Here is a 20,061-nt window from a genome sequence, read left to right on the forward strand (position 1 = left end):
AAAAGAGACAGCAAGGGGAATCTCTGAGATAATGGTAACAGGAGAGATATCAAGATGACACCGTGTAGCAAACCTAGAGAGTATCAACCCAGGGTAGAATAAAAAGACATCTAACAGAAATGTCTCAAGGAAAAAAGAGAGGGAGGAAAAGATACAAATTAATTACCTGAAGTATTTGAGTATGTAATTAGAGATTTACAGTTGAAGTATTTAGGGATGAATTTTTAATAGGTGCAGAGAAAATGAAGCAAACAAAGCAATTAGCTCCAGGAAAAACAAAAAGTTGTACCATAAAACAAATACAATGCTAGTACAATACACAGTGCAACCACAAATAATCATGTGAACATTAGATATGGATTTAAATAAAAATGCGGTACAACAGTGTTGGCAGGATAGGTAGAAAAGTGTAAGAGAGAGCTACATCTTTGTCTTCCAAAATAATGAATAGATAATGTGTAAAAAAAAATCAGGAAATAGGAAAAATAGTACTGTATGTTATTTAGACAAAATGGAAAAGAACTTAAGGAGTTGAGCATGGTTGCTTTGGGGCATGGGAAGAGATATAGGACAATACCATTTTTTTTTATAAAGCTTATTGTTCTGTTTTATTTTTTGAGGTGATGAACATGTATTGATTAGAAAAAAATAAATTTTGACCCTGAGCAACATAGGGAGACCCTGTCTCCACAAAAAATTAAAAAATTATCTGGGCATAGTGGCATGCCTGTGGTCTCAGCTACTCAGGAGGCTGAAGCAAGAGGATCGCTTAAACCTATGAGGTTGAGGCTGCAGTAAACTGTAATTGAGCCACTGCACGCCCGCCTTGGAGACAGAGCAAAACCCCATCTCAAAAAACAAAAAAATATATATATAAAAAAAAAATAAAAGTAAAATTTGCCTACAGTAGTCAAGGGACTTGAAGAGGTCTTTAATAAAGGGACTTAAATAGAGGCCAGGGCTGTGTGCGGTGGCTCATGCCTGTAATCCTAGCACTTTGGGGGGCCAAGGCACCAGGATCACTTTGAGCACAGGAGTTTGAGACAAGGCTGAGCAAAATAGCAAGACCTCATCTCTATAAAATCTAAAAAAAGAAGAGGTCATAAAATACTCTCTTAATTCTGTAACTTCCCCCAAAAGACTTATATACACACATACATACATAAATACAATGATTTATTACCTAGGTCATTCCTGCAGCCAGTGAAGAACAGCTTTTATTAGTGGAATTGGTTCGTTCAATCAGTGTCATGAGAGCAGAAACTGTTATCCAGACTGTAAAAGAAGTTTTAAAGCAGCCACCAGCCATAGCCAAGGACAAGGTAAGAAAAAACTCTTCTTCACATGTGTTTACAATTCTGTTTCAGAAATTATGCTGGTAAGATTTTTTTTTGTACAATAATGTCCTTTCAATATAGTACAGATTGCAGAGATGGTTGCATGTGGCCCTCACACTGCTTCAATCAAAACAATTATCAATATTTGTAGTGACTTGCTTTTCTGATTATTCAGTAGTCAGTGAAGAGCAGTTAACTGCTCATATCTTCATATGTTCCTCAAAGGCAGTCAGGGACCATGTGACTAAATTCTCAGGGGAGATTTTTCTGGTCACTTAAAGAACATAAGCCAGAGCTCAAGATTTGCTTCTCTCAGTTGTTGCCATTTTTCACAGCTTCCTTACTGCTTTCTTTTCTGAATGAATCTCTTAACTCTGTGAATTCCCCAAATTTTGCTGTAACCTTAGTTCTAGTCAATGTCATTTCTTGACCATGTGTAATACTGTGCTATGCAAGGGCCACACTATGAATGACATAGTCTCTGCACACACATTGCTTTGTCTCCAGGCAAAAATAAAAGTCTACAAATTAGGAATATTACGGACTTTTCTACTTTTTCTGCTCTTTGTTCAAGCAATACCAAGAGGTCGTATTTTCTCAGAAAGTATTTACCAGCTACAAACATTAGACTTTGAGCCAAGCCAAAATAGACCTAATCATATCCTTTAAAGAATTATGACATATATCTGAAAATGTTGAATTATGTTTTCCTTTTATCTTGAGTTTCCAAAGGGAGTAAGATGTGTGTGAATAGTCAGTGTCCTTATTAAGCTTTTAATAAAAACTGGGGCATTTGTCATAGGATTTTTAGTTTGTTTTTAGAGTACCTATTTGTGCCAGACATTGAGCTATACATGAGGGATATGAAAACAAATTAGAGCCAATCCACCATCCTGTGCCACCAACCTGTGTCCCCTTATTAAGTTCTGAATCTATTAGACACTTGATTTTTCTTTGTGTGGTAAAACGGGAAACCTTCAAGGAAATAGTTGGGACTAAAAAAGCACAAATTGATAAACGTCAGTGGTCATCAATATCATTCTCCGGCCTCTCATTAATTTCCAAGGGCAGGTGTTTTATTTTTATTATATATTACAGTCAACACTATCTTTAATTTAGTGGCTATATTTAAAGCTCTTAGGAATTGATCACAAATTTGAACTACACTAACTGAACAGATATGTGTAATAAGACTTAAATACGCATTTCATTAAAAATCTCAATTCTAATAGCACCAAGCATAAGCTACCTAAAATAGTGTTGATACTTACAGAGTACATGAATCATTTAAAAGTGAGTGGTGGACTGTCAGCTTCTGATATATGGAAGGAAAAATTGACAATCTTTCCATTCCTTCCATCTATTTTCAACTTTTAAAATAGCTCTTGTGTTATGAATTTTTCCTACTAAGTGGAAGAGAGCTGCATGGCTCATTAATGAAAAATTTATTATTTTGTTCTTTTAATTTTTTTAATTAAAAATTGGCAGTAAGATACGAAGTTGCAACAATGAAAAAGAAAAGGCAGCATTCTTCACTATAAAATTGATTTCTTTTATTTATAGAAACATCTTTCTTTGGAAGTCTGCATGCTTCAGTTTTTCTATGCTTATATTCAAAGGTAAGATTACTGATATTGATCTCTCCTTACTATGTTGCTAGAAACAGAGAAACATTACTTATGGATATATTAACACAAGTAATGAGTATCTTAATGACTCAGCCATGTATATCCTACAAACCTAAAGACCTAAGGATATTGACGATTCCTAGATAGTAAAACACTGAATTGTGATAAAATCATTTAAACATAAATGAAAAGCTGAACCTACTCGAAACTATGCATATTGCAACTGAATCCATTATTTTGGTATAGGTGAACATACGGTAATTCATTCTGCTTTTTTAATGTTAGGAATGATTACATGAAATATCTTATTTTGCATTTTGCATTTAATTGACCTGTGAACAGAAGTTATGATTTGAGTTTTATAACTTCTTACTCAAGAACCTGACTCTTCATCCTCCTTTATAATTCCATTTTATTCACCAAACTCAGCCTCCATTTGTATTCTATGACTAGCATTATAAGGTCAGGCTACTGAGTGTATTTAAACTGGTTGTGACCTAGAGCAAGGACTACCTAAAATCTGAACTTACATACAGAGAAGTGTTAGGGTTAAGGTCAGACTGAAACAAAGATAGTCTTCATTAGTTTTACAGGTCAAAGACTAATGTTCAGTTGACAGCCTTCCATAACATGAGGTAGAGACTTAAAAGGTGAAGGAAAAAGAACTAAGAGGGAAATGGAGACGAGGCTAGGGAGTGGGTGACTGTGATATCAGTAGTTAAACTGAGAATTACTGCAGTCGTATTTTACTTTTGAGATCCCATGTGACAAATGGGATTTCAACAGAAAAATGTCTAGATTAAGAAACTGCAGGCTAGGCGTGTTGGCTCTCGCCTGTAATCCCAGCACTTTGGGAGGCCGAGGCGGACGGATCACAAAGTCAGGAGATCAAGACCATACTGGCCAACATGGTGAAACCCCGTCTCTACTAAAAATACAAAAATTAGCTGGGCGTGGCGGTGCACGCCTGTGGTCCCAGCTACTCAGGAGGCTGAGGCAGGAGCGAATTGCTTGAACTGGGGAGGTGGAGGCTGCAGTGAGCTGAGATCACACCACTGCACTCCAGCCTGGGCAACAGAGCAAGACTCCATCTCAAAAAAAAAAAAAGAAAAAGAAAAATTGCACTGGGGCCAGATGCAGTGGTTCACGCCCGTAATCCCAACACTAAAGCTTGATCCCAGGAGTTTGAGACCAGCCTGGGCAACATAGTGAAATTCCATCTCTATTTTAAAAAAAAAGAAGAAATTGCATTTTTTTACTAATTAATGTTAGTAAAAATGAAGTTTTTAGGAATTTTGTTCTATCATTGTCTATAAAAATTTCGAGAATGTTCCACAAACTATTAGAAAACCATAGTTTATTGTGGCTTTTGTGTAAACTGTATTATCTTGCAGAATTCCAGTGCCCAATTTAGTGGATAGCTGGGCGTCACTGTTGATACTTCTGAAAGACTCTATACAACTGAGTCTTCCAGCTCCAGGGCAGTTTCTTATACTTGGGTAAGCAATTTCACTTAAATATATTATTTCAAATAAAAGGATAATGTTAATTGTCCTAGTTGCCAAGAATTAATAACAGATGTTTTAGGTGACAGTGATCTCTCTACCTTCTCATAGTATTCTTGAGATGCAAAACTAGATACATAAGGCCTGTTTAAGAAAAAGAAAGTGGGAGGCAGGGTGAGAGGACGAAACAGTCTATGTTTATACATATACAAAATGTAAGTACACTAACATAAAACTGTTACAACAGTAGCTGTTCTGTGGTGGTGGAGAGTGTGGGATGGAAAGGGGAGGGGGTGATGTAGCATGGCTGAAGGGGAACTTCATAGAGGAGGGACACCTGAACTGGGCCCCAAACCTAAACAGGCTGGGAAAATTTTTCTCTCTGTGTCTTGGAGTTTCCTGCTTTATCTTAATGATTTATATGATTATTTGATCAATGTTAGTCACCCATGACTGCAAGTACTGGGATGTCATAGACAGTCTCAGTTTTTTGCTTGCCATTATTCTTGATTCCTAATAGGTCCCCAGTAAATCCCTGATAAGTGGATAGAGGTGGTGGGCACAGAAAGCCTTTGTGAAACAGGAAGGGGAAAGGTATTCTGGGGCGAAGTACATTGTCTGGTTTGGTAATAGAGCAGGGCACAGGCAGTGGTATAGTGGAAAATAAGGCTGGGTGAAAAAGGGAGATGGGAGCTAGATGGGGCAGGATCTTGAATTTTATTTTAAAGAATATGGTCTTGAAAGGGACTGGGAGAGGTTGCAGGTTTTTGAGGAGAGACACGATTGGCATGTTAGTAGTAGGCTAGATCAGAGGGGAAAGAGGCTAGACTAGGAATTCTGTTTCAAGTGGGAAGTGTGGGGATGGTTTCAACTATTGATGGGATTGATAGAACAGGATGAAGAAGGAGAAGAGGGCAGCAAAGGAGATAGAAAGGGAAGTATCAAAAAGTTAGAAGAAAACCAGGCATTTAATTGTTCCAGAACCAAAGGGAGGTTAAGAGGGCATGGTTAACACCTTCAGAGAGGTTAAGGAAGGTGAGGAATAATAAAAGGCTATGTTTGTTGACAATCTAGACAGGCATCCTGATTATCTAATCACCAATGATCTGATGATTTAGGAGAGAGGGTTTGTAGAGGTAGAAGCACAGATGTGTTAACAGCAAATGCTTAGTGTGGGAAAGTAAGTGTTGATTCCTCTTTGAGGATATTCGATCATGAAAAGAAAGAAAGAAGCCACGTGCAGTGTCTAATGCCTGCAATTCCAGCACTTTGGGATGCTGAAGCAAGAGGATTGCTTGAGCCTGGGAGTTCGAGACCAGCCTAGGCAACATAGGGAGACCCTGTCTCTACAAAACATTTAAAAATTAGCCAGGCGTGGTCACACGTGCCTGTAGTCCCAGCTACACAGGAGTTGTCATAAGGTTCAGAGAGGGAATGGATGTACAGTTGTTGGAATCATCACCAAATAACCCTGCTGGCTAATTTCATCAAAAAATTAAGTTCATTTGTTATGATCTGTAGCTGTTCCCCTCCAATATATTACTGTTTCCTCACATGCCTTTTCTTCCTTTCAGAATGAAGGATCCTCTTTTTCAACATGTGCATATTCTGAATGTTAAAACTAAAAGTTGGAAGTTGAACATTTTCAGTTATACTAGAAACTCAATTTCCTTTTAAAATTTGTCAGTTTACCTTTTTGCCAACCATTGTACTGATCCTCTAAAATTACCTAATTAAAAAATAGAAGTTGATGAAGGTTGCTCTTTAGTTTCATTTTACATATTAGTTTGGAAGTAATTGTGCATATATTTTATCTTCTAAAAAATCATGTCAGAGTGAATATTGAGTAGACTCTTAGCAAATAATGAAAATGGAAATTTTTTTCTTCATGGACTATTTTTAATGTGTTATGGTAAGAAATCGTTTCTAGGTTACAATTTAGGATTTTTTAAACTTTTCTGTTTATATATAAAACACATATCGAAAAATATACAAATAGTACACAACTCTACAAATGCAAAGTTTGTAAAAAGCAGGCATACCACTATATCATTACAAACTTAAGAAATAAATCACCGTATGTCCCTCTGCACCTCTCCCAGTTACTATTCTTTTCTTTCCCCAAATGTAACCACTAGTCTAACACCAAAGATGGATTTCGCCTTGTTTTTGAACTATAAGTATATATAAATATTTTGTGTCTGGCTTCTTTTGTTCAACATAATGTTCATGAGATTCATTCATGTAATTATAATATCTGTAATTTATTTTCATTGTTGTTTAGTGTTTGAGCATTCTGCAATTTGTTTTTTCTTTGATATGGGATCTTGCCATCTTGCCAGGTTTCCCAGGCCAGAGTGCAGTGGTTATTCACAGCATGATCATAGCACACTGCAGCCTTGGCCTCAAGCAATTATCCTGCCTTAGCCTACCAAGTAGCTGGAACTACAGGCATGCACCACCATGCCTGGCCACATTCCACAATTTATCTTTTCTGCCCTTGCTGGACATTTGGGTTCCTTCCACTTTGGTGCTCTTACAAATAATACTGCTTTGAGCATCCTTATACAGTGTCTTTTAATGAATATGTTTATGAATTTCAGTTGAGTCATAGGATATATACATATATTAAATATTTAAAATGGAAATCAAGAGCATTAAGCCACTTAACTCATGGTGAGAAATTAGATCACATTAGTTTCTTTTAGACTGATATTTCCCATTTCTGTTTTCTCTTTGTCCCTTTTAGGGTTCTGAATGAGTTTATTATGAAAAACCCTAGTTTGGAAAATAAAAAGGACCAAAGAGACCTTCAGGTAAGGCAGTCTGAGTTAAGAGCTGTTGTCAAAAGTGTTTCTCAGTGCACTCAATTTGAAAATGAGAGAGTCAAATAAGATAAACTGAAGTTTCTTTCAACTCTGAACATTCTATGGGAATCAGTAATGTCTATTGTAAAATATCTATGATCAGAAATATAAACTACAGAAGTTCATAACTAGTGTGCACGTGTGTACATATGTAGTTCTTATTTTTTTAGGATGTAACTCACAAAATAGTGGATGCAATTGGTGTAATTGCTGGTTCTTCTCTGGAACAAACAACGTGGCTGCGACGAAATCTTGAAGTTAAGCCTTCTCCCAAAATAATGGTAGATGGAACCAATTTGGAATCTGATGTTGAAGGTATTCATTTAGGTTTATTATCTGTAAGCAGGCATATATTTACTAAGAAATCATTTTGCCTAGCACTATAAGTACCACAAATTTATCCCTTTTCTCGTGTATAACAAATAACTTTTTTTCAGTGCGAATTATATATACATGTACATATATATGTGTATATACACACACATATACACATATAAACTTTGTTTTCAGTGGGAACTAGCCATATCTTTAATTTTCTCTTATAGATATGTTATCACCTGCAATGGAAACTGCAAACATAACTCCTTCTGTATATAGTGTCCATGCATTGACATTACTCTCTGAGGTAAATATTAAGCTTTTTCACATGAACTCTCAAGTAGACTGTTTCATTATTAAAAATTAGCAAGTAATTTTTATAGAGAAATTTATAATTTGAGAAACTATTTTGTGCTTCTAGAAATCACTATATAGAATTAACAAATACAAAGTTTTGGCCTTTTATGTATTTGGATTATTTAGTTTGCCAAACATTAGTGATAAATTTAGATATTGCTCCCCTTCTCCATGTCCTTTTTTTTTTTTTTTTTTTTTTGAGATGAAGTTTCACTCTTGCTGCCGAGGCTGGAGTCAAGTGGTGTGATCTCGGCTCACTGCAACCTCTGCCTCCCAGGCTCAAGCTATTCTCCTCCCTCAGCCTCCTAAGTAGTTGAGACTACGGGTGTGCACCACCACACCCAGCTAATTTTTGTATTTTTAAGAAAGACAGGGTTTCACCAAGTTGGCCAGGCTGGTCTCGAACTCCTGACCTCAGGTAATCTGCCCACCTCGACTTCCCAAAGTGCTGAGGTTACAGGCATGAGCCACCGCGCCCAGCATGGGGAGAAGTGAAGGTGATCTAAAGCCTGCCACTATAATGTATTTTACAATTTACCAAACATTTCTATGTACATTATCTGACAGGCTCTTTTTTATATCCTATTATACACGTGCCATTTTGTTTCCTCTTTGCAGATGTGGATAGTGACCTTTACAAGATCCGAACAGTAAGACTATGGCCAAATAGCTGTTAATTGACAGTTTTGGAATTTGAACAGTCCAGTTAAATTGTTTGGGTTTTTTTTCTAAACTACATTTTAGCTGTTAGGGATAAAAGAATACTGTAGTTTCTACTACTAAATTCACTGTTTACTCACTGTCACAGAAGGTTCTTGAACTCTTTTCTTTTTTGTACTTCCCTATCTCAGTTGGAAATGGCAAGATTTGCCCATATTTATATCCTATAGTAACAATGTACAAAAAACCAGATGGTGGAAAAACTTATTAACATAAAAATGATTCAGGAAGATTTAATTTTAGATTTTTCTAATTTTAAGTAGTCTAGGTTTTCTAACAAACTGAAAATCAGTACCTTGGGATGACATCAGTTTCACCTCATATGTTACTCTTCATTTTTTGTTTTTATAGGTTTTGGCTCATCTTTTGGATATGGTTTTCTATAGTGATGAAAAGGAGCGGGTTATTCCTTTACTTGTAAATATTATGCATTATGTTGTGCCCTACCTCAGAAATCACAGGTACTATTATTATTTAAATAGTTTTTTTAATTAATTCATCGCCTGCTAGAAACAAGTTCTGTTCCCTTATTGCCATTTTTAGAATTATTACAAAATGACATTTTTACCTTTGAATTATAATTATTTTTTAAAAATGCATATAATATTTTTCTTATGGTGCTTTTTATTTCATATCTTCATGTCACTGTCTTAGGCAAATGTGAACATTTATGTATAACTTGATAGGATGATTAAAGTTAGGACATATAGGTTAAGGTGGTTTTTCTTCCTTGTAGTGCACATAATGCCCCTAGTTATCGAGCTTGTGTCCAGCTGCTCAGCAGTCTTAGTGGGTATCAGTACACACGGAGAGCTTGGAAAAAAGAAGCTTTTGACCTCTTTATGGATCCCAGTTTCTTTCAGATGGATGCCTCTTGTGTTAATCAGTAAGTTGTCCTCTTGTTTGTATTCAGTATGATAATGCACCTCACAGTCTGTTGACATCAGCTACTCGCCTGGAAAGTTAGAATACTGTTCTTTAACAGTAACAACATAATCTTAATTACATGTAATCCTTATCTCTTTCAGTTGGAGAGCAATTATGGACAATCTGATGACACATGATAAAACAACATTTAGAGATTTGATGAGTGAGTATTATGGGATGACAATCCAAGTTCTTTCCTGTACATGATTCCTTCTTTCTGTTTACTTTTACTCTTTTCTGAAGACTAGGAGACTACTGAATGAGCTCTTTGTCAAGGGTCGGTGGGGATATATGCTCTAGAGAAAGCATACTACTTTCTATATGCTATGGGAATATAATCTTAAAATTTACAGAGGACAACTTAAGTGATAAATAATAAGTAAAACTATTTGTCCTTTTGCAGCTACTAGTGGAAGGAAGGGGCCATGTCTAATTATTTCCTCATCACACAGCATCATACCCAGCACATAATAGCACTCAATAAATATTCAGTGAATGAGAAACTGATAGATGGTGAAGTGAAAAAGGCAGGCAGTTGAATCCACCTTATCAGACAAGTCACTTTAAATATCTGGGGCTCTGTTTATTTCATCTGAAGGAAGAAAGGTGCCAAGAAGGGCAGAAACACCCCACACCCTCTCTTTCTACTCTTATCTTGATTGGTTTTATAGTTTAGGATTCCATTTAGAATTTCATCTGAAAAAAGTTTTAAAAAACGTTTGAAAGTTATCAAACTTAAATAGCAGTGACATTGTATGATTCTGTAGTACTTTTTAACAAATTCTTTAGCCAAAGCTACAGTTTTCTCATTTGGAAAAAGGGCAGAATATCTGTTTTATCTTCATAGGATTGTTTTAAGGTTCAGATTAATCCATTCAACAAATGTTTATTAAAAGACAACAGTGGGCCCCTCATTGCACTAACCTTAATCAAATTTTAAAAGTTGTGAAGGAAATAAAATAGGGCAATGTGTGATGGATTTTAAATAACAGCTAAACAGCTCATATACAAGGTGAAACTAAAGAAGCCAACCATGAGAAGGCCTAGGGTCAAAATATTCCAGGAATAGGGAACAAAAATTACAAAGGTTGGCTGGGCGCAGTGGCTCACACCTGTAATCCTAGCACTTTGACAGGCCAAGGCAGTAGAATTGTTTGAGGCCAGGAGTTTGAGACCAACCTGGACAAAATAGCGAGACCCCAGCTCTACAAAAAAAAATTTTTAATTGGCCAAATGTGGTATGTACCTGTAGTCTCAGCTACGTAGGAGGCAGGAGGATTGCTTGAGCCCAGATGGTTGAGGCTGCAGTGAGCCATGATTGTGCCCACTGCACTTCAGCCTGGGTGACAGAGCAAGATACCATCTCGAAGAAAAATACAAATAAATTGCAAAAGTCTTGGGATGCAAGCACACTTGGTGCATTGAGGGAATGACAAACAAGACAATGTGGCTACAGCAGAATGAGTCGAGGGTGAGTAATGACTTGAGGAAGGAGAGGTACGTAGGCAAGGCTATACCAGAAAGTATTTTTAAAGTAACAAGAAGGATTTAAGCAGATGGCCTTAAATATTAAAGGGTTTCCTCAGGGTTTTATATAAATGGTATTATTAGTGGTTTTACCTTCTAAAACCTACAGTTCTAAATTTTCCCCTCTCCATCAAAACTCCTACCATTTTGGTCCTCTGGCTTACGTATGCTGGATCTGTTTGCCAGCCTGTCTGCCCCAGAGAGGGGCATCAAGTTTTGTACCCCAAGCTCCTCTCAGTTTTGGATGTCATAGAGCATATAGCTATTTTTAAAACAACAGAATAATCTTTCTTCAAATGACAGTGTCACAGTCTCTTTCACTTGCTTTTTCAGCACGCGTAGCAGTGGCTCAAAGCAGTTCACTTAATCTCTTTGCAAACCGTGATGTGGAGCTAGAACAGAGAGCCATGCTTCTTAAAAGATTAGCATTTGCTATTTTTAGCAGTGAAATTGACCAGTACCAGAAATATCTTCCAGATATACAAGGTAAAAAATGAAAAACCCTTTATCTTCTCTAATTATAGGATTTTGGTTCCTTAGAAAATACTTCTCTAAATTCTAAGTTGGGGTAAAATATATCAAGTGTAGATCAATTGGGAATTAGAAATTTTTCTGCTGAAACAACGAAAATTATCAATGCCAGCATCTAAAAGAAATCATCACTGAGTTGTAGGACTTGCCTAAATGTGGTCTCTATTTTATTGTTTAGTTCAAATTTCTTAGGAATTCATGTTTGAAGATGAGGTATAAGATGATTTTGCTGCAGGCAGGCATGTTAGCATGTTCTCCTTGTCGACAAGAATTTGTGTACTCTGAGAAGACCAAAATACAAGGTAAAGCCAGGAAATTGTGGCTAGAAGTAACACCTGGAGATCTGTAATTTGGGAACTGCAAGGGGGATTATGTAATATTTTTGGTAACTTCATTAAGCGGGTTTGGTGACCTTCTGTGTCCAGAAGGTTATCAGTACACACATCATCACCCTGTACCACCAAATAGCTCCACAATGGGGATTTATCCAGAACAGAATTATTTGCTGCTCGAGTCAGCGTACTCTAAAGCCTCTAGCCTCAGGAGCCAACATGGGAACATGATAGTTGTCACTCTCTAGGGAGAATTTTCTTTTCTCCCAGAAGACAAATGATTCCTAATTTCAGATATACAAAATGTACACTATTTGTCCCTATAATTTTTTTTTGTTTGTTTGCCTAGATCAGTGCTACTGAAAGTATGGTCCATGGACCAGTAACCAGTCTGTTATCCCATCCATAAGTACAAAAATTTAGACTAAACATTTTAAACTTTGATTTGCTATTTGACAGAATCTGCTTAATAAGAAAATGACATTTGTATTCTATGTATCTTTGTTTAATTGGAGTTTTCTTATTCATTATTTTATGAAAATATCTCCAACAGTTTGGAATTTTGTTTAAGTTTATCCTTTACTACAGATAGTTTGAGAGTACTGGACCAGATGATATAGAAAGTTTTATGTGATAAAGATTATTTAGTTACTGAAAATGCTCTGCATTTCTTTCAGAGAGATTGGTTGAGAGTCTCCGTTTGCCACAGGTGCCAACTCTCCATTCTCAAGTGTTCCTGTTTTTCAGAGTATTACTTTTAAGAATGTCTCCCCAACATCTTACCTCACTCTGGCCTACCATGATTACAGAACTTGTGAGTTAATTTTAATTCAGTCAGGTTATAAATCTAAATGATAAAACAGTGATTAGTTTCCATGTGCTTACTACACACAACAAATATTGGGAGAGAATTGAGCTGTAGGTAAACCAGTTACTGATACTTTTTTACAGTTGAAAATAGTAAAACAAGTCAGATTCCATTTCCATACAGCTTAAATTTACAAATAGGCAACACAGATGGATGGCCAGCTCCTTGTGAATGATTACTTTCTTGGATCTGGTTTAGTGTTTAGTCTGTACTACACTACATTTTTAACTCTGTCAAGGCCTACCGTCCTGACAATAGCAGCTGGACCTATTTACAATAGCTGTAGCAATACCTCTAGTGATCGAGATGGCCGAGCTGGATTTAACTGCTCTGACATATTACATATACTCACTCTTGAAGTGCAGCACCTACCCCAGTTAAACTTGCTTCAGAGAGACTTTCACAGAGATTTTGTAACCTATCAAACAGTAAAACCTTCTCAGGTCCCACCTATACCCTTCTGTTCCCCTCCTCAAACCATACCCAGTCATCCTCATCCTCATCCTCATCAGAATGATTTGGGGAGTTAGGAAAGAGGAATGGGTAAAGAAAGGAAAAGGAATCTATCTCTCTGTAAATCTAGCTTTATAGTTTCCCTGCAAATATAATTGCTTTAATATTTCTTTTATTTTTCCTTTTTTTTTTTTTTTGAGATGGAGTCTCGCTCTGTCGCCCAGGCTGGAGTGCAGTGGTGCGATCTCAGGTCACTGCAAGCTCCGCCTCCTGGGTTCAGGCCATTCTCCTGCCTCAGCCTCCCAAGTAGGTGGGACTACAGGTGCCTGCCACCATGCCCAGATAATTTTGTTTTGTATTTTTAGTAGAGATGGGGTTTCAGAGTGTTAGCCAGGATGGTCTCGATCTCCTGACCTTGTGATCTGCCCACCACAGCCTCCCAAAGTGCTGGGATTACAGGCATGAGCCACCACACCTGGCCTATTTTTCCTTTTTTAATAACTGTAACTCTGTTCCATAATCACTAAAAACAAAAGCTCGCCTTCATCTCACTGGATTTCACCAAATGATTAGCAAGCAATTTCACCAAGATTTAGCTCTATGTGGTTAAATTTGCAGTTTTACCTTCAGAAACTAACTATAATTTAAAAGATTCTGAAAACGTATTCTAAAATTTTTGTGTTAATGAAAATACAACTTAAAGATAACTTGAAAGGATTAAATATCCAGTTTAAACATTTAACATTTATTTCACTTATTTCACCATTTTCAGGTACAAGTATTTTTACTGATGGAGCAGGAACTCACTGCTGATGAAGATATTTCACGGTAATATGTAATTTAAATATATTCTTGTCCATTTTTTAATATCCTGAAATTATTCAGAATATTACTCAGCATCTAGGATAATATAGATAGTATTTTTTTGAATACTTATTTATTATTATGTAATTGATTACATTTGGATATAATGTAATTTCACTTATTCCTTAAGCACTTTAGATTGGATTAAGCCATCAGCATTCATTGCCTTGGGCCTCTAGACACAAATTTAATTTAAAGCAGTACAGTATTGTTTCAGCTGCATGAGCCAGACTGGTTTTGGTAAGTCAGATCTGGTCTCTGAAATATTGCAATATATAGCCAACTCTGTTATGGTAGGTAACCTGGAACCAGGCTATCCATATGTGCAGATCTTCCAGATGGTCCCAATTTAATGTACTTTTACTCTTTTTAATAGAGGCAGTTTATTAATGTATGACTAAATATAATCTTTTATTTACACAAATTTGTAGATTGAAAAGTTCCTTTAAGACCAAGTTTCTTGAATATATTTTCTTCTTCAGTAGTAGATTTATAAAAAGGATCTCCTGTACTAATAACTGTTTATTATTATAGAGAACTTTCTCATCTTTGCAGAAACTGAGTAAAGAAGTTTCTTGCTTTTACGGTTTTTATATTTCTTGAATGTAATACAAGTTATGTACTACTTTTTTTTTAGACAGGGCCTCACTCTTTTCACCCAGGCTGGAATGCAGTGGTGTGATCCTGGCTCATTGCAGCCTTGACCTCCCAGGCTGAGGTGATTCTCCCACCTCAGCCTCCCGAGCAGCTGAGACCACAGGTGTGTGCCACCATGCCTGGCTAGGGTTTTTTTTGGGGGGTTTTTTTTTTGTTTGTTTGTTTTTTGTATTTTTTGTAGAGACAGGGTTTCATCATGTTGCCCAGGCTGGTCTCAAACTCCTAGGCTCAAAACGTTCCACCTGCCTTGGCGTCCCAAAATGCTGGGATTACAGGCATAAGCCACTGCACCCAGTCTATGTACTGTTTTTACATTCTTAAAGAAGAAAAGTAAATTTTTGATTTGAAAATGGTGACATTTCATCATGACCTTGCTTAGCAATTACTGGCACATTTATCTCAGGATGATTATGAAAAATATTGGCTGGCACTTTTAGATCTTTCTAGGAATTCCTGTGAGTAAATGGGTCCAGCTGCTGACAGTCTGTCTCCTGCTTACAGGACTTCAGGGCCCTCTGTGGCTGGTCTGGAGACAACGTACACAGGAGGTAATGGCTTCTCTACTTCATATAACAGCCAGCGGTGGTTAAACCTCTATCTCTCTGCTTGCAAATTTTTGGATTTGGCTCTCGCATTGCCCTCTGAAAACCTTCCTCAGTTTCAGATGTAAGTAAAAGCAAGGATATTAAATGGATATTTTTGAAAGTGCATTTGCTTTGGTCACTGACATCTATGACTAATTAAAAAGATGTTTGTGTAAGTTGAAGTATTCATAATTTTTACTAAAATGTAATTATTTTGGCACAGCACAGTTATTGGAAGTAAATGGTCAATGTGGATATATTAACAGACTATTCAGTCAACAGATTGAGTACCTCCAGATGTGAGACAATGGGGTACATAACTCACATGCTTCAAGTCCAGGGAAGGAGACATACTGATACTATGGTAGCTCATGTACAAGACACACTGAGGCCACATAGCAGAGATCCCTACTAGCTCTGAAGGTCAGAGAAGGCCCTCAGGGGAGTCTTAACCTGAGGTGGTGAAGAATGACAGCTGGGAGAGTGAAGGAAGATAGAGGCAGCTGCAGACGTGATACGTCTGAAGTGTGGAGAGATCAGTATTGCTGGAGCAGAATATTGAGAAGAAGCTGGAAAGGGACTAAACCATGTAAGACCTTGTAAGCTGTGTTAGAGAACTTGGACAGCTAAGGAAAGAAGTGATGTTATTAGGCTTGAATTTTAGAACGCTTATTTTGGCTATGTAGTGTGGAGAATGGACTGGAGATGGGCAAGACTAGAATGAAGGAGGCAGTTTTATCTTAGATGATAATGAATTGAACTGAAAGAAATAGGGGAAAAGTTGATAAAAGTTAATGCTCACAATGCCTTCTTAAGTGGCAAAAATATTTAATTATGGTTTTTCATATATAAATTTTAAAAATAATGGGCAATCTATGTAACATTATCAAAATGTAGTTAAGGTAGTATGAGAATTTATCCACGAGATCAAATACGTATTAATTTATAATATTGTGTCTTATTTTTCTTCTGGAATGGAAATAATAGGATAAAGAGTATGCTACTGAGCTTTTTCTGTTTTTTATTTGGACATGCTCCAAAATTTGCTATTTTACAAGCTTACTTTTCATTAAATTTAATGGTAAGAACTAGAGATTACTTTTTTAGAGTCATTCTAGTTCCTTTAATTTTCTCTTCTACTTGAAAACCATATATATCTACTTTTTGATGAATTTCAGTTGTTGGGTATCTGTTACACAGATGTTACTCCTAAGGAATTCCAGAAAAGAATACTAAACAGAATTGTAGGAAAGTGGCCAATATTAACCAAGACACTTACTTCACAAAAGTGATAACTATTCTCAGGTGCTTTTGGAGGGACATTAAATAGTATGCTCATGATACTGACTCTTTATCTTCCATGACAAGAACCAAAATAAGTTTATCCTCTTTACTTGTCAAGATGTTACTACAAAAGGGAAGGAAACATGCCATTATATTAATTAGTTTTTTTAAAACCTTGTATCTTTCTAAAAATAAAAATCTTTAAAGTAGAAAATGTGAAGATTTTCATAATTATCTTGAAAGAGTAGTATCTTACCATGATCCATATTTGGAAAGTTCAAAGTATTTCATAAGTTTCCTATATGTAAATTTAAAAGTATCCACGTAACTATAAAGTTTGAGAGATAGCAATGAATTGGCAAAAGATATTTTCAGTGTATATGACAAAAGTCTAAAATGCGTAATATATAAAAATAATCTGGTAGAAAAATGGGCCAGTGAGCAACACAGTTAATAATTTATAGGATGGTTTCTAAACATTGGAAAAGCTGCTCAGTTGTTCTCCTGAGTTTCCAATTAAAATTATGGATAACCATCAGAATGGTAAAGATCTGAAAGTTGCTTTCCTTTTACTTTTAGTAACAGAAGCATTCTTATTCTTGTTGGAAGTATACACTGATATTGTCCAATTGTTCAGAGATTATATTTACCAAAATTTAAAATATATATTCTCTTTAAGCCTATAATTCTGCTACATCCGAGGATTTATCCTGCCTCTATATTCTCAGATGTGCACAAAAATAAATAAGCATTACATAAGGGTATCCATCGTGGTACTTTGTAAGTGCAAGAAATTGGACAATCTAGGACATTGGCTTTGGTGTACTACTATGTTGCTGTTAAAAAGAATGAAGTTTTATATGATGCAGAATTACCTCCAAGATATGAAATTAATATCAAATATATATATCCTACATGTATAATTAAATCAAAACAGGCAGCGATCATGTTTTTTTAAAGGAGAGGGTTGTGTGAATATGTACTCTTTTGGGCATAAACTCTCGGGAAGGACTTACGAAGCTGACAACATTGATGGATCCTATGCAGGGAGGGGAGACTACCTTTCTTTGGTATGCCCATTTATACGGTTTGAATTTTTCCCATGGTCGGATATTACTTAAGAAAGACAAAATTATAAAAATTCAAGAGAAGTGCAAAGAAAGCCCTACTTTTCTTAAATTCGTTCAGTTTTTTATTCCTTTACTGTGCAACTAGGGAACATTTGACCTAGTTGAAAAATATGTTGAAAAATCAAGTCTTTGCCACACTGTTATGTTACAGTACAGAGATAAGCTAAATGAAAACATGTTCCTTTTAAGAACCTTTTGCCTATTCGCTAATAAGGAAACAAACATTTGTTGAGTACTTGCTTTGTGCTCATGAAAAAAGTAATGATGACTACAAGTTTCGTATTTATTCCTTACAACCTTATGAGGTAGTAGTATCTTTATTTACTGATGAAGGCTCAGAGAGGTTAAGAAACATACCCAAAGTGACAAGGCTACAAGTGGCACATCTGGCATTTGAATTTTTATAAGCAGTGGGGTCATGATCTTTCTACTGCATTATGCCACCTAATCTTAGATGGCACAAAATCTGTCTTACTGATGCTGATGTCATTATTCTATACATAGGTACCGATGGGCCTTTATTCCAGAAGCCTCAGATGATTCAGGTTTGGAAGTCAGAAGGCAGGGTATACATCAACGAGAATTTAAACCTTACGTGGTACGACTAGCAAAACTTCTTCGGAAAAGAGCAAAGGTATCGCATTCTTTTGTGATTGTTTTGTTTTACATCACTACATGTTGCATTAGTTAGGTATTTATTAAATACTTCTGGGAAACTGAGAACGTTATCAAGTTGAGCTATTTTGAAAACAAGTCCCTGGTTTTAAGAATTAATGTCTGTAAGCCTCATATTTCCAGACATTAGAAAACATACTGCAGTATTTTAAAGGAATATGCGGTTATTCTTTTTTTTGAAGAGAAGAAAAAGGAAGGCTTTTGTACATTAATAACATCTACCTTAAAATATTTTCCCCTCAAAAAAGAAAAACCTTGGAACCATACATGTGAGTACTTAAGACTGTAGTCCTGAACAATTTTCATGTCAAAAACTTGAGAATGTAATACAATGTTCATCTTAACGCCATGATGAGAAACAAAAGTATGAGTTGATTGAGAAAAATGCAATACAAGAGGGATTTTTAGAACGTGTCAGAGTTGTTTCAACAGAACTAATCAATGGGTAAGAAGATTATACATTTTAAATTTGTAAAATATGAGTCAGATTTCATTGAAATCAAGCTAGAACCTCGGTCAGAATAAAGGAAATAATCACTAGCATTCATTCTGTTTATCTATATGAAATAAAATATATATGCTAAAATTCATTTTCTAAGTATTTTTCACTTTCTGATTATAACCTACATTCAGAAATGCATTCCTTATCCTGATCGAATACAGCTATATAACCGAATCTAAAGTTTCACAAAACAGTTCTTGCCCTTAACATGTGAGATATTTTCCTTTTTGTAGTTCACGGTGATGATGCTAAGTACAGATTGCCAGACCCCCCCAACCTGCAGTTTTTAAAACAGTGCTCAAAATTAAACTGGCTCTGACTCATTAATATAAAGCATCTTCTTAGAGAAATTATTTAAGAGGAAAAGTGGGAATTTACTTAAAACATATTATTAAAAAGTGTAGGAAAATAAAATGTGTAAAATATTGTGTCTTATATACTTTTTATCTTTCAGTATGCATCATGCTAATTTATTACAGATCTTTGCCCAAGAACCTACCAGCAGTGAAACTGGTATGCTCGCCATTGGGCCTTTGTTATTAACCTTTTGTCAAATTTTCTTTTACATTCAACAAATTTCAAAATCAAATTGTACAATTTGGGAGTCAGCTAGGTTATTTGGTGAGATCTAGTATGCAGTGTGTGCTTTGAGTGCTCAGAAATTTTCCAGTCTTCTGGAGTCCTCCTAATCAGGCAGCAGCTCTTAAACTGAATTCCGTTAACTACAGAAATGGAATGAAGAAAGTGATTAAAGAGATTTTGCTGGAAGGAATTTACATGAGAAACTTGACTTAAATTCCTACTTGCTTCTGTAGGAGCTTAATAAAAGGACAGAGATGAGGATGTAAGCTGGGTCCTGAGTTCAGGATAGGACTTCGGTACTTTTCACTTTGGTATCTCAGAGTTTGGGCAAGTAATCATGACAAATCCAGAAGCAAATATGACCCCAGGCACATGTCCTTTTCTGTTATGCCTGCATTTCATTAGTAATGAGA

At 36.0% G+C, this 20,061-nt stretch overlaps 1 protein-coding gene across 2 annotated transcripts in view; it reads left to right on the top strand.

The window, feature by feature from the left end:
• DOPEY1 (dopey family member 1) overlaps window positions 1-20,061 on the top strand; it is a 109,712-nt gene that overhangs the window by 85,651 nt on the left and 4,000 nt on the right. For both annotated transcript variants that reach the window (XM_012001193.1, XM_012001194.1), the window contains exons 25-38: window positions 1,188-1,322; window positions 2,901-2,956; window positions 4,360-4,464; window positions 7,220-7,286; window positions 7,508-7,652; window positions 7,883-7,962; window positions 9,084-9,193; window positions 9,469-9,618; window positions 9,761-9,822; window positions 11,520-11,672; window positions 12,727-12,863; window positions 14,143-14,198; window positions 15,393-15,557; window positions 18,394-18,523. In XM_012001193.1, coding sequence (XP_011856583.1) covers window positions 1,188-1,322; window positions 2,901-2,956; window positions 4,360-4,464; window positions 7,220-7,286; window positions 7,508-7,652; window positions 7,883-7,962; window positions 9,084-9,193; window positions 9,469-9,618; window positions 9,761-9,822; window positions 11,520-11,672; window positions 12,727-12,863; window positions 14,143-14,198; window positions 15,393-15,557; window positions 18,394-18,523 — 1,551 coding nt within the window. The remainder of the gene's footprint in view (window positions 1-1,187; window positions 1,323-2,900; window positions 2,957-4,359; window positions 4,465-7,219; window positions 7,287-7,507; window positions 7,653-7,882; window positions 7,963-9,083; window positions 9,194-9,468; window positions 9,619-9,760; window positions 9,823-11,519; window positions 11,673-12,726; window positions 12,864-14,142; window positions 14,199-15,392; window positions 15,558-18,393; window positions 18,524-20,061) is intronic.

Source organism: Mandrillus leucophaeus, unplaced genomic scaffold (assembly GCF_000951045.1).
Source record: "Mandrillus leucophaeus isolate KB7577 unplaced genomic scaffold, Mleu.le_1.0 Scaffold652, whole genome shotgun sequence".
NCBI lineage: Eukaryota > Metazoa > Chordata > Mammalia > Primates > Cercopithecidae > Mandrillus > Mandrillus leucophaeus.